The sequence below is a fragment of the Mustelus asterias genome, chromosome 7 (genome assembly GCF_964213995.1).
Source record: "Mustelus asterias chromosome 7, sMusAst1.hap1.1, whole genome shotgun sequence".
Taxonomy (NCBI): domain Eukaryota; kingdom Metazoa; phylum Chordata; class Chondrichthyes; order Carcharhiniformes; family Triakidae; genus Mustelus; species Mustelus asterias.
In genome coordinates, this window is record NC_135807.1 from 90,340,937 (window position 1) to 90,353,271 (window position 12,335).

At 40.7% G+C, this 12,335-nt stretch overlaps 1 protein-coding gene across 1 annotated transcript in view; it reads right to left on the reverse strand.

Annotated features, from left to right (window-relative positions):
• csmd3b (CUB and Sushi multiple domains 3b) overlaps positions 1-12,335 on the reverse strand; it is a 1,683,329-nt gene that overhangs the window by 137,935 nt on the left and 1,533,059 nt on the right. The window contains exons 44-45 of the mRNA XM_078215503.1: positions 4,392-4,537; positions 2,474-2,554 (exon numbers count right to left, since the gene is read on the reverse strand). Coding sequence (XP_078071629.1) covers positions 2,474-2,554; positions 4,392-4,537 — 227 coding nt within the window. The remainder of the gene's footprint in view (positions 1-2,473; positions 2,555-4,391; positions 4,538-12,335) is intronic.

Genomic DNA, 12,335 nt, shown 5'->3' on the forward strand with positions numbered 1-12,335 from the left:
GATATTGTTTGAAAACAGAAAGAAGTGTCCCACTTCTCAACACGTAAGTGTGCACAACGTTTGCATATAAACTGGATAAATTAACAGCAGTCTGGCCTGAAATGCAAATGAACACCTTGATTAATTTGTTCTTGGTCTTGCTACATTGATAAATATATAGTCTCAAAGTTTATTTTAAAATATCATCCCTAATATCTCATAAGACTTTCCCTGAACTTAACCCCACACAAAATTTGAATGTAGCAATTTTAAGAAGTACATACTCTACCAATGACACTGCACCTCTGGCAACTGACATCAATCAGTGTAGTGGCTTGCTAGAAAATAGGATTCTCGGAAGCCACTTCAAAAATAATATTCTTTGAGGCAAACATTTTAGCATTCTTTTTAAAAATAGCTTTTGTTTATGTTAAAATCAGTTGTGGCTTTCTGAATAGCTAGTTTAAACTGAATCAATAGGCCATAGAACATTTTTTAATTGCTTCCAAAGTTGACAGAAGTCCTAGAAAAATAATCTCTTCAATTCATATCAATAATATATCTTCTAGACATTTTAGATAGGTAGGTCATTTATTGACAATATAAAATATGAAATAACAACATAAATAATTTGGTTAGTGACTTTGTCCTTTTATGTTTTTGTTGTTCTTCATTTTCAGTTAGCTGATTTTTATAGATTCTAGCTCCATGGATAATAGTATGTCAGAGTAGGTAACTTTCAATTACAAGAAGTCCACTAAAATGGTTCATACTCACTTTTAGCTTGGTAATGAGACATGAATTGATCTGTGGAATACTAGTGTCTGAAAGCTTAACTATTTCATTTGAATTTCACTCTTCTGCTGTTTGAATGAAGGCATTAATCTTTTTGAAATGAAATATCTTAACATGAAGATGTGAAGACATAGGACAAATGGGCAGGAGAAGAACAGCTGGTCCATTAAGCATGCCCTGCATTGTGACTGATGCTGCAGCATGATACTGAAACATTTTTATCCCTAACCATTACCCCTCTCCACAGCCACATAATCTCCTGGGAAAGGTAAAAACAGAGAAATAAAAATGACAAGGGAAAAATATGTTTCTCAAAATGCCTCTCCCACCCCCTCACGCGACTGAAACCAGTCCAGGAGGTCATTGAATCAAGTGTTATTGATAAAGACATTTATCTCTTACATGAAGAAATATCTATCTCAGTCATGAGCTGCTCCAGCTCATTCTTGAAGGCTTACAAAATGCACTGTCTTTATTTTAGAGGCTTCTGATTCTCTGGCAAAAAGAAGAACTCCCTAATTTCCCTGGAACTCCCTACCTACATGCACTTTGGGAGCACTTTCATCATACAAACTACACCAGGGGAGGAGGTGGCCGAGTGGCATTGTCGCCGGACAATGATCCAGAGACTCAGGGTGATGCTCTGGGGACCTGGGTTCAAATCCCATCATAGCAGATGGTGAAATTTGAATTCAATAGAAAGAAAATCTGGAATTAAAAGTTTAATGAAGTCGATTATCGTTAAAAGCCCATCTGGTTCACTAATGCCCTTTAGGGAAGGAAATCTGCATCTGACTTGCATGTGACTCCAGATGCACAAACAATAAATGCTGGTCCAGTCAGTGACAGCCACATCCCATGAATGGAAGTTCAAGAGTAATTTAGGGATGGGCAGTAAATGGTGGCCTTGCCAATGACGTGCCACATCATGTCAATTCATTGAAAAATCAAAGGACTATCCAAAATGCAGTCTATTCCTATTCTTATATATTTTAAGCTCTTGTTTCCTGGCTCCTCCCCAATCTATCAAACTAGAATAAATCTATCAATAAGCACATTTTAGCTCATTATCCATTTTATAGGTCTGTCAAGCCACTGTTAATGGTTCTGGAGCAGAAAGGAATTCCTGACGAACATCCTCAGTGTCCATACACTAGAATGCTTGAAAAGTATGATGTGGAACTGTTCCAAATTCACTCTCATTTTGTCATCCCTAAAATGGATTTAAATTGAAATCAGAGACAAGTTACAAAATAGGGACAATGTACAAAGACATGGAGGGAATTCTCCCGTCCCGCCTGCCACAGGAATCGTACTGGGTGGAGGGCAGACCAAGCAAAAGTCCACCTAACCTGGGCGGGGTTCTCCAGTTTTGGGGCAAGCTAGGCCGGAGAATCTCAGTAAGAAGTCTCACAACACCAGGTTAAAGTCCAACAGGTTTTATTTGGCAGCACTAGCTTTCGGAGTCTCAGGCTCCTTCATCAGGTGAGTGAGTGAGTGATCAGGTGAGTGATCAGCTCACTCACCTGATAAAGGAGCCTGAGACTCCAAAAGCGAATGCTGCCAAATAAACCTGTTGGACTTTAACGTGGTGTTGTGAGACTTCTTACTGTACTTACCCCAGTCCAACGCCAGCATCTCCACATCACGGAGAATCTCAACCATAGATCTAGAGGATATCAAGTTGTAAAAAGCTTACCTATCTCAAACTCCTCATCCTCAGTCAAATTCTGCCCAGTTAGCATTGCTGGTGGAGGTTGACAGATCCGTAACTGATAGGCTGTAAAATTAAATGTGCATTATTCACAGAGGCCACTTACAAAAAGATCCAAAAGCTACTTACTAAAATAGAGTCTATGTTAAACTGAAAAAGTGTTTTGAGCAAAAACCAAGGTTTGAGTCCAACGAAAGGAAAATACAAAGTCACTTGGAAATAGCATTTAGCAACATGTATGGAGCAGTCCTGACTTAGAAATAAATTTTATACAGTCTTTTATGAACATTTCCTTGACTATGTGGTTGAATTTAGACGATTCTTAATCTGCAATAAATCATATGGGTTATAAGTATATCTATATGAAACTTAGAAACAGGCAACTTAACAATTTGTTAAATACTGGAAACTTGTTAAATTACAAGAAGCCAGGCTGTGTATTCAGTTTTACATTTTACATGATAAGCATTCAGATTCCTAAAAGTTTTAAGATCTGTCACTGACCAATGAAGGGTAATTCTACAAGCTCATTCTCACTCAGGGTAATTTTCTAATCCGACACTTCCAGTTCTTGTGGGGAACTTGGAGAATCACTTTATCTTCAGCCTACATCCTCATTAAGGGCAACTGCTTCACTGAGAACACAAGGTCAGGATGCATCCCTGCTGTACCATCTCTGATAACTTCTATATTTCCCTTGTTGATAACCAAATATCTGATAATAAATTACAAAGTGTGCTTTTCTTTTTGCAGAAATGCAGGGAGAATTTATTTTATGTGACATGCAGCAAGACTGTAATTGTAAATGTAAATAAGTGTACAATTTAATAGCAAGTAGTGAGACTACTAATGTTTAATTAAAAACTTCTTCAGTTCTCTGTCCAAAAGATAGGGCCTTGGTGATTATTTGCATATCCACATCTAAATGCCAAGGCTTTTTCACTACACACAGTATGAGGAGGCATGCTCTGAGCCTATCTCAGCTAGAATGGGGATCGAATCCCATGCTGTTAGCAGTAATCTGATCCACACATTAGCCAGTTAGCCAACTGAGCTAACAAGCACCCGTAGTAAAAACTGAACACGTGATATTATACCAAATAAGAGTAATATGATGCTGAATTTTTAAGGCTTCAGAACAAGAAAAAACATGTGGAGTGGGAAAAGAGGCAGGACTGGTGATAGGCTTTCAAGCTGAGACTCAGAGAGAGAAAGAGAGTTTTAGCTCCCAGGCCCCAGTGGCATCTGCAAGAACAGACTTCCATCTGGACCTGGCTGCCTCGCCAACACAGGAATTTGGTACTTGGTGGGTACCAGCTTCAGACTCCCTTTTGGGACTCGCACAAGATAAAAGGCATAGTTATCTAGAGCGGGTGGAAATATCAGGATGAGTCCAGGGGAGGAAAGCGCTGCTGTTTCTTTGTGGGGCCTGAAGGAGCACTCGCCCAGTGACGTGATTATCACTCCCTTTCCCAGTGGTCTGTAAGGAAACTAAACTTATAACTTGCTGTGCCTCTTCCGGCACTGTCTGAAGTTTTTGCCTCTAGTTAAAATAGCCCTTCAGGTCCCAGTGATATTGTTGGAGACTGACCTACATATTTAAGAGGACCCAACTGGTTTAGGATGGATGTCTTTCCCAACTAAAAGTGGAGTGAGCCAGATCAAGGCAGGTCTCCTGCTTCATTTTAAATGCCTCAACTCGTCTTTCCCCCTATACACATGCAAGTAAAATCTCAAAGCCTTTGTTTCATTTTGTAAATGATTTAGAATTAAATATCCTTTTGTCATTGCAGGTAGAAAACATGCAAACATTAGCTTATGATAATTTAAAGCAAAATAAGATTTCATTCAATTACTTAATCCATTTATACTGAAGACATATGAGTACTGGGCAAGAACCAACCATGGTAACTGAGGATGAAGGAGCCGCCTGTTGTGAAATCACTGTGGAATTTAATTAAGATCTGGTTTGATGTACTGTAGACCGATTCCAATGCTGTATTTCCACTGAATTGTCCAATCTGAGGAGCAGTCTGCTCTGGCCCATCCCTAAATAAGACAATGTCATTAATAGAATCCATTCAGGTTATTATGCCCAACTGTGGGAAAATAATAGTACCATTTAACTGCATGGAGTGCGTTTCACCTTCTGTACATGTGCTAATTAATACATCTTGCAAGACCACTGAATCAATTTTTAACCCGACCCATCTCAGTGAATATTTTCAATCAAAAATGTTACTTACTGTTTAGATACAGAATATTTCTGATATTAATCTTCAAGGTATTTCATACAGATGAGACACATTTTTCATTTTAAATGCCTCAACTAGTATTTTCCCCTATACACGTGCAAGTAAAATCGCAAAGCCTTTGTCTCATTTTGTAAATGATTTAGAATTATGCGTCATTGCGGATAGAAAACATGCAAACATGTTTACAATTTACTATTTTCTTCAGAATTTTATGAAAATGAGGTTCCAATGATGCCTATAAGAACCAATGCAGTTGTAACCTGGACCTGAACAGAGAAGCCATTGTATCCTTCCCCTTACACAGAGACGGTCTGTAGCTCAGTCTGAAAACAGCCAGGGACCCTGCAATGTGTGGCCTTCCCTACGCCAGACAACAGTCAATCACCATCCTGTGAAGAGACCCTCCTGAGTACCCCTCCATGACACCTGTATGGAAGCTGGTGAGCAGCTAAGGGCCACCCGATCTTCACCTATCAGCGGCCCCCTTCAAAGTGGAAAGTGGACATGTACATTTAAATGAGGTCGGGTAATTAATACTGCAATAGCCTCCTGTTGTCTCTCCTGCTGGAAACATCAACTCACCACAACATATCCTGTCAGGGACCCAATCTAAGTTAAAGTCCACCTCAGGTTTCATTGTGTAAGTCATGGGCTGAAATTTTCTGGCTATTCCTTCAGGTGGAATCTTCCAGTCTCGCCAATGGTGAACTCCTGCTGTGGGTTCCCCAGCAACAGAGGGTACAAACAATAGGAAAACCAGTTGACAGCGATGGGACTGGAAATCCCACTGCCAGCCAATGGCAGGCCAACTTTGCCACTGCACAACACGCTGCCAAAGGGAAAGGGGGGTCCCACCCATGGACACAATTCTAACTTTTTACATCATTCATATGGGAGCATTAACCCTACATGTTTGTGAACAAAAGTGTTTATAAATTACTTGTGCAACAATAGCTATATGTATTTCTATCTGTTCATCCTGACATGTGTAATTGCCAGAATTCATCAACACACCATTGGATTTGAAAGCTAAAATGGTGTATCTTTTCATCCGAGAGGACTTGACAGTTTTTTGCCCAGCTATGTATTTACCACCTACCTCCATCTCTGTAACTTTGCCAGACTCTGACCAAGTCTCAACTCATGATGCATGCCTTTGGTACCTGTAAACTTGCTTATTCCAAAGCCCTTCTGGTTGGTCTCCTGCATTCAATCTCCATGAACTTGTGCTCATCCAAAATTCCACTGCTGTGTCCTTATTGACATCAAATATCATTCACACCTTGTGTGCATTGACCTATTTTGGTTGCCAGTGAACCAATGCCTCAATTTTAAACACTTTGTTTCCAGATCCCTGCCTGGCTTTTTTCCTGCCTATCACTGAAGTCACCGTCCGCCCCAAAATCCTTTGAGATATTTGTGCTCCTCTAATTCCAGCCATTTAAATATCATTGATCTGAATTGCTCCATCACTGGTGACCGTCACGTTAGCTGCCAAGGCTCTAGAATTCCCCTCTATAAACCTCTCCGACTCTCTATCCTACTTTGAGACTCAACCTGAAATCTACCTCTTTGACCAAGCTTTTGGTCATTTGCTCCAACTTTGGTTAATAACATTCATGTCAAAGTGCCTCGGGATGTTGTATTACATTAAGGTAAAGTCGTCATATTTCTGGATCACCATAGGGGGAGAGCTCACCGGTGGTTATTTAACCTCAAGCGAGGGGCAAAGTTGAGAAGGTGGGGCCTTCATGAATAACCTCAGCCGGTACAGGAATTGAACCCACGCTGTTGGCGTCGCTCTGCATCACTAATCAACCATCCAGTCAATTGAGATAAACCAACCCCTGATTTAAGTGAAGATGTTTATGAAGAAGTTTTGTCTTGTGCCCAGCTGCTCTGACAGACACCACCTGTAAGAAGTGATGCTTGGCAATCACTGCCTGTAATCACTGTTTTGTTTATTGCTTTCTTTTTTAAGTTCAATTAACAAGCAACGAAACATTGTGTCAATTCTAGAGTCTTACGAGAAGGAACTTTAAGGTCCCAGGATCTCATTTTTCAAATCAAAAGACAACATCTTTTGGTAATCTTATCAACTAAGTACAGATTTTCAACCATATTGTTTGCTTGTTATTACTGGTTACAAATGTAGCTCCTCTCTTCCATTCATCATTATCACTATTTCTTGTTCTTGATAAGTGTGCAGTGATTAATTGCTTAATCTTACCCACTTGGCTTGAAATCACTATGTAATTTTAATGAATGTGGTAATCTATTTTGAATGAAACTCCTTTATTGTAAATTAGAAATGCCTTTGTGGAAATTGGAGAGAAATCTCTTATAACCAAGTTAATGCATTCAGTACTTAATTCTATCACACATTTCAACCCACCTAACATTTCATTGCTTCCAACTTGGATCTATACTCCCCTTCGATGACACTCATTCCTTTGCCATGATGTCTTCCAGTATATTCTTTAACAATGGAATACCACTTGTCCAACATCTTGCAAGTACCCCAGCTTTGTTTTAGCACTCATTTCAGATCCAGTTTACATGAACCAATCCAATTAACCTTAAGTCAACTCAAGAACACTTTTTGAGTTGCAGAGATTATTAAATAAGTATCAGCATTTTTTTTTCTTGAAAGAATCACCTTTTTTTTCCTTCAAAATCAAAATATTTAGGTCTATTCAACTGAGATAAAGAGCACCTTTCGTCAGTCTTCCCGTGAACATTACTTAGATTTTGATCTTTCCCAATAATTGTCAGTTCAATGATCTTAACCTTTATCAAACTCTTTAGTATTTTTTGCACTATATTCATCATTTTCTAAGGTTTTTGATCCAAAGTAAATAAATTGATTCAATGGATCGTTACTGGTCTCCACAAACAATGTCGGAGGCTATTGCAACCCCCGGGTAGTTGGGAACATGGTAGGAAGTGCCCTGGCAGTGTGGATTGGCACTGCCGTCAGGGTGGGGCCTGAAGGGGCAGGCCTGACATGAGGGGGGGGGGGCCCTGAAGGGTGACTCATTGGGAAGGCCCAAATGCCCCCCTGTCGACAATCATTGAGGCGGAGGTGGGGTGAGGGGGGCTTATGCTAGTGAACATTAAGATGGGGGGGGGGGGGCTTTAAATTCTGTGAAGCCCGGCTTACCAGTGTCTTTAGGCCCCACCCCTCACAATGATGGTGCAAAACATGCCTCCCTTCAAAGAAATAGCGAAGTGTGTGAAGATCTCAATGGAAAACCGGCCATTTCTCTGGGGAGAAACATGCCAGTTTTCAATCAGAACATGCCAACATGTATTGAATGATTGCTTTATTGACCACCTTAAGATCAATGTATAGTCTGCGTTTGCCCTTTTTGTGCATCATGCAATGACTAGATTTCTATGGTTTCTAAAACAAAGTGTGGTGATCAAGCCATATGCATTTCACCAGTTCTGCCAGGGGCAGGGTGAGCCAATAAAACAGTGTGATCTAGTGCTCTATTGTCTGGGATGCTGTACACATGTTTTATTTCACTCCCAGGAATAGATTCCTCCATGTGTCAAATTGATGAAGTCTTCTTCTTCGATGACTTGTACACCTTTGTGAAGTGATTCATTTCGGAGGATGACTTGCACTTATTTCTGTCAAGCTGGATATGGTGTTGAGAATTGATGGATACTCCCATAACTTAGCACACATTTGAGCGAATCTGACTGTGACAGGCAAGTGCTGATGAATCTGCTGAAGTCACTTTGTCCATAACCCTTGTACTTGAGCCAATTGAACAAGCTGCGTCTATGAATCAGAGGGTGCATTGTGAGACCTCTCCAAATGAGTTGATTCACTCAATGATACCATCTGTTCCAAGTCGGCAATTGTCTCAAATTTTGAGAAGCTGGTGAAATTGACATGTTGATGCAACGAGCATAACAGTACCCATTAATCTTCCCAAATTCAGTCAATAAGGATAGAGGGTGTAAAGGCAGCATCATCAATTATGTTCATGTCAACTCCAGTGTTTGACTCCAAGCTTATTGAACAGGTTTACCACCATAAGGTTTCTGCCTTTAGCATAATAGAATGTGAACTTGTCGAGATTGACACTTTGTAACTCACTGGAGCTTTGATCATTTCCAAAATCAGAATAATCGAGTCATTGTAAGCTTGAAGAGTGGCTGTCCGAAGAGTGAGAAAAATCTGGGAAAAGTAATGATAGTAGGGTTTGTAACTCAATAGAGATAATTTCACATCAACATCAGTGAGGGGTTATGCTGAGTTGCATGCAATCGCCACTGAGCCATCCTGTAAATGATCAAGTGCTTTATTGTCCGAAATGCAGTACACATGTTTTATTGAACCTGAATCAGAGGGTGTATTGTGAGACCTCTCTAAATTAACCATGGCAGATTTGATTTGGACTGCCAAGCTCATGGTTTTTTTCCCCAAGGCTATCTTATCATCCTCCAAGAATAGGTATTGCCTGTTTTGTGAAATTGAAGGTATTTTTCTATCAATAAGTCACAAATTAATTAAATGGTTATTGTTCCAAATGTACATGTGGAAGCTAGCTGTCACAGTACAGTCTCACACTGATTTATTGGCTCACCTCGCCCCGGCTCATCTGGTGAAATGCATTTGGCTTGATCATCACACTTTTTTTTAGATACTGTAGAAAAGTTGCAGCACACAAAGAGGCCATTCAGCCAGACAAAGAAAATAAACTAGCTACTCATTTTAATCCTACTTTGCAGCACCTAGTCCATAGCCTTGCCAGTTACAGCACTTCAGGTGCAAATGCAGGGAACTTTTAAATGAGTTGAATGCTCTTGCCTCAATAACCAATTTTGGCAGTGCATTCCAGACAGCTACCACCTTCTGGGTGAAAAGATATTCCCTTATGTCCCCTTCTAATCCTTCTATCAATCACCTAAAATCTATGCCCCCTGGCAACTGACCCCTCAGGTAGAGGAAACACACCTTTCCTGTCTACCCTACCTAAGCCCCACGTAACTTTGCACACCTCGATTAAGTCACCCTTCAGCTAACTTTGTTCTAAGGAAAACAATCTTAACCTTTCCAATCTTGGCTCACAGCTGCAATTTTCCAGCCCTGGCAACATTCTTGTAAATCTCCTCTGTACTTTCTCCAGAGCAATTATGTCCTTCCTGTAATGTGGTGACCAGAATTGTACACAAAATTCCAGCTGTGACCTACCCAACATTTTCTACATTTCCAGTTTTTGCTTTTCTGAAATTGAAGATGACAATGGATGAGGTTAAGAAGCAGCATTATATCCTTGCTTTTGTATTCAGTACTATGCCCAATAAAGGAAACCATACCATATGCTTTCTTGATCACCTTATCCACCTTGCCTGGCAACTTCAAGGACTAATAGACATGCAATCCAAGGTCTCTCATTTCCTCTATCTTTCTCAATATCCTGCCATTTATGGTGTATTTCCGAGCTCTGTTTGCCCTTCCCAAATGCATTACCTCCCACTTTTCTGGATTGAATTCCATTTGTCAATTTTCCACCCACTCAGCCAAACCAATGAAATCATTCTGGAGTCGACAGCTATTCTAGTCACTGTCAACTACATGGCCAATTTTTGTGTTATCTACAAATTTTCATGCCTCCCACATTTATGTCCAAATCATTAATATGTACAAAAAACAGCAAGGGCCCCAACACTGAGCCCTACGAAATGTTATTGGAAAACACTTTCCAGTCTCAAAACATCAATCGACCATTACCCTTTGTTTCCTGTTGCTGAGTCAATTTTGAATCTTGCTCAACATTTTCCCCTGTATCCCATGGGATTTCACTTTTCTGACCAGTCTGCCATGTGGAACCTTGTCAAATGCCTTACTGAAGTCCATGTAGACAACATACACTGCATTATACTCATCAATCCTTTAAGTTAGTAAGACAAGACCAAAATAGAAAATGCTGGAAAATGCTTTGACGAAGGGTCATCTGGACTCAAAATGTCAGTTCTTTTCTCTCCTTACAGATGCTGCCAGCCCTGCTGAGATTTTCCAGCATTTTCTCTTTTGGTTTCAGATTCCAGCATCCGCAGTAATTTGCTTTTATCCAGTTAGTAAGACAAGATTTTTCTGTATCAAAACCACATTAACTATCCCTGATAAATCCATGCCTTTCCAAGTGACAGTTCATCCTGTCTCACAGAATTGATTGCCCACCACTGAAGTCAGACTGACTGGCATATACTTTTTTGGAATATCTCTTGCACCTTTTTAAATAATGGTAGTGTTCGCAGACGTCCAGTCCTCAGGTACCTCACCTGTACCGAGTGAGGATAGGAGTTAGCCTAAAGTATTTTTTGCTTGACCACAAACTATCAAATCAAATGTAGACAAATACTTGTATGAGCTACTCGAATACTCCCTGGCCTTATGACCCAATGCAACAGATGAGTATTTTCCTCTCATAGGTAGTCGAGGCTGGAAATTTAAACAGTTCTCCATGTTTAGCACCAGCTATTATGTTTTGTGCATTGGAGTTGTGCAGAGATGACTCTCACTAAGTACTACTTACGAGCAGAACTTTGTTCCAAATGTCGTTATTATAAACGTCACTGGACTTGTAATTCAGAGATCCAGGGAATGCTCTTTGGACTTTCGTTCAAATCATACCAGGGCAGATGGTGGAATTTGAATCCAATATAAATCTGGAATTAAAAGTCTACCAATGACCATGGGCATCCAACTGGCATGGTGGCACAATGGTTACACTACTGTCTCACAGCGCCAGGGACCCAGGTTCAATTCCGGCCTTGGGCAACTGACTGTGTGGAGTTTGCACGTTCTCCCCGCGTCTGTTTGGATTTCCTCCGGGTGCCGAGGTTTCTTCTCACAGTCCAAATGTGTGCTGGTTAAATGGATTGGCCATGCTAAATTGCCCCATTGCTTCCAAAGCTGTGTAGGTTAGGTGGATTAGGCATGGTAGATGCACAGGGTTATAGGGATAGGGTGGAAGAGGAGGGGGGGGGGTGGTCTGGGTGGGATGCTCTTTAGGAGAGTCAGAGCAGATTTGATGGGCTAAATGACCTCTTTCTGCATTGTAGGGATTCTATGATTTTATGAGGCATTGTGGGCTATCAGCAATGGCACAATTGTACTCAATCACTATCTGTAATCTCATGGCCAGGCATATCACCCATTCCACCATTACCTCCATGTCAGGGAATCAACTCTAGTTCAATGAAGAGCCCAGGAAGCCATGCCAGGAGCAGAACTGGGCTTATTGAAAAATGAGATGAAGCTACAACACAGGACTACTGTCATGCCAAACAGTGTAAGCAGCAAGTGAAAGTCAAAGTTAAGCAATCCTACAACCAACAGATCAGATCTAAATTCTGCAGTCCTTCCATACCCAGTCATGAATGATAGTGGACAATTAAACAACTCATTGCAAGAGGAAGCTCCAAAAATATCCCCATCCTCAATGACGGCAGAAACCAGCACATCAGTGTAGAAGATGAGGCTAAAGCATTTGCAACCAGGCATACTGAGTGGATGATCCAACTTAGCCTCCTCCAGATGCCCCCAGCATCACAAATGCCAGTCTTCA